This window comes from Naegleria gruberi (assembly GCF_000004985.1).
Source record: "Naegleria gruberi genomic scaffold NAEGRscaffold_371, whole genome shotgun sequence".
In the NCBI taxonomy this organism is placed as follows: Eukaryota; Heterolobosea; class Eutetramitea; order Acrasida; family Naegleriidae; genus Naegleria; species Naegleria gruberi.
This window is the reverse complement of record NW_003163048.1, coordinates 6,599-7,625: the sequence shown is the minus strand read 5'-3', so window position 1 is coordinate 7,625 and position 1,027 is coordinate 6,599. Positions and strand designations below refer to the sequence as shown.

At 32.7% G+C, this 1,027-nt stretch overlaps 1 protein-coding gene across 1 annotated transcript; it reads right to left on the bottom strand.

Annotated features, from left to right (window-relative positions):
* Positions 1-64: 64 nt before the first annotated feature.
* On the bottom strand, positions 65-1,027 carry NAEGRDRAFT_76751 (uncharacterized protein; the record flags this gene model as incomplete). Its single annotated transcript, XM_002668291.1, has 1 exon — positions 65-1,027. A coding segment is annotated over one exon (963 nt), but the record flags the coding sequence as incomplete, so codon positions are not given.

Genomic DNA, 1,027 nt, shown 5'->3' with positions numbered 1-1,027 from the left:
TTGCTCTACCTAATGAATGTTTTACAAACAAATAATTTAAATGAAATTGACTTTCTGGTGATACATGGTTTCCAATAATGTAATATTCTTCCAGTAATCTACTAATCACATATAAATTAGGGTCTGATGAAAGAATAAGATTATTCAATGATTTATCGCTCCAATGTTCCTGATTTTCATGAATAAATGTTTCGACCTTCATTGATACGTTTGTGTTCTTGTTTTGCCACATTTCCCATTCTTCCAATAAGCTTTTCACCTCTTCGTGATTTCCAGAGTTTGGTTTGTTCTTTTGTCTGAGTCTTTTTTTCAACATTTTACAATACTTTACCACGATTTTATCTTTCAAACCAAACATTACATTCTTTCTAGCAAGTTGTTGAAAAACATCAAAATCTGAAAGGTTGTAGAGTGTTTCCTGAATCTCCACCAAATAACCTTCATATTTTGCATTAAATAAACTGGCTTTCAAACAATAATCTTCTGCTAAACAACCATATTGTCCCGTTCGCATGTAAATCCAATAAAAAGCAGAAGCACAACTACATAGAGAAGCAACCATATCTTTAGATTTTGATGAAACTTCTAATGCTTGATTTACTAACTTTTCATTACTTTTTTCACCAAACATCTCTTCATGCTTTTCAAACTCTTTAATTGCTAATCTACAAATAGAACCGTGCATATATTGAGTAGATAATTGTTTAGATTGGGAATATGCTGTTTGGGCGAACTTGTACGATTCTTCCTTCTCTTGAGTTAAATCAGACAATATTAATAAAACTACCACCCACTCCTCCAATTGTTCAATCTCATCGTGAGCGCTTATACGTAGGTTATTTTGCTTATGAAGATATTCAAGTGTACCGTTAGGAATATCATGGCTAGTCATTGTTAGAAATATATCTGTTTTTGCAGTTGTAATAAGAGTACTCGGTAAGTGTGATAGAGTGCTTCTTTCCTCATCTGCTTTTTTCAGACAATAGTAAGGATAGTTGCTGATTGTCAACACCTTAAGGGAGCTCAT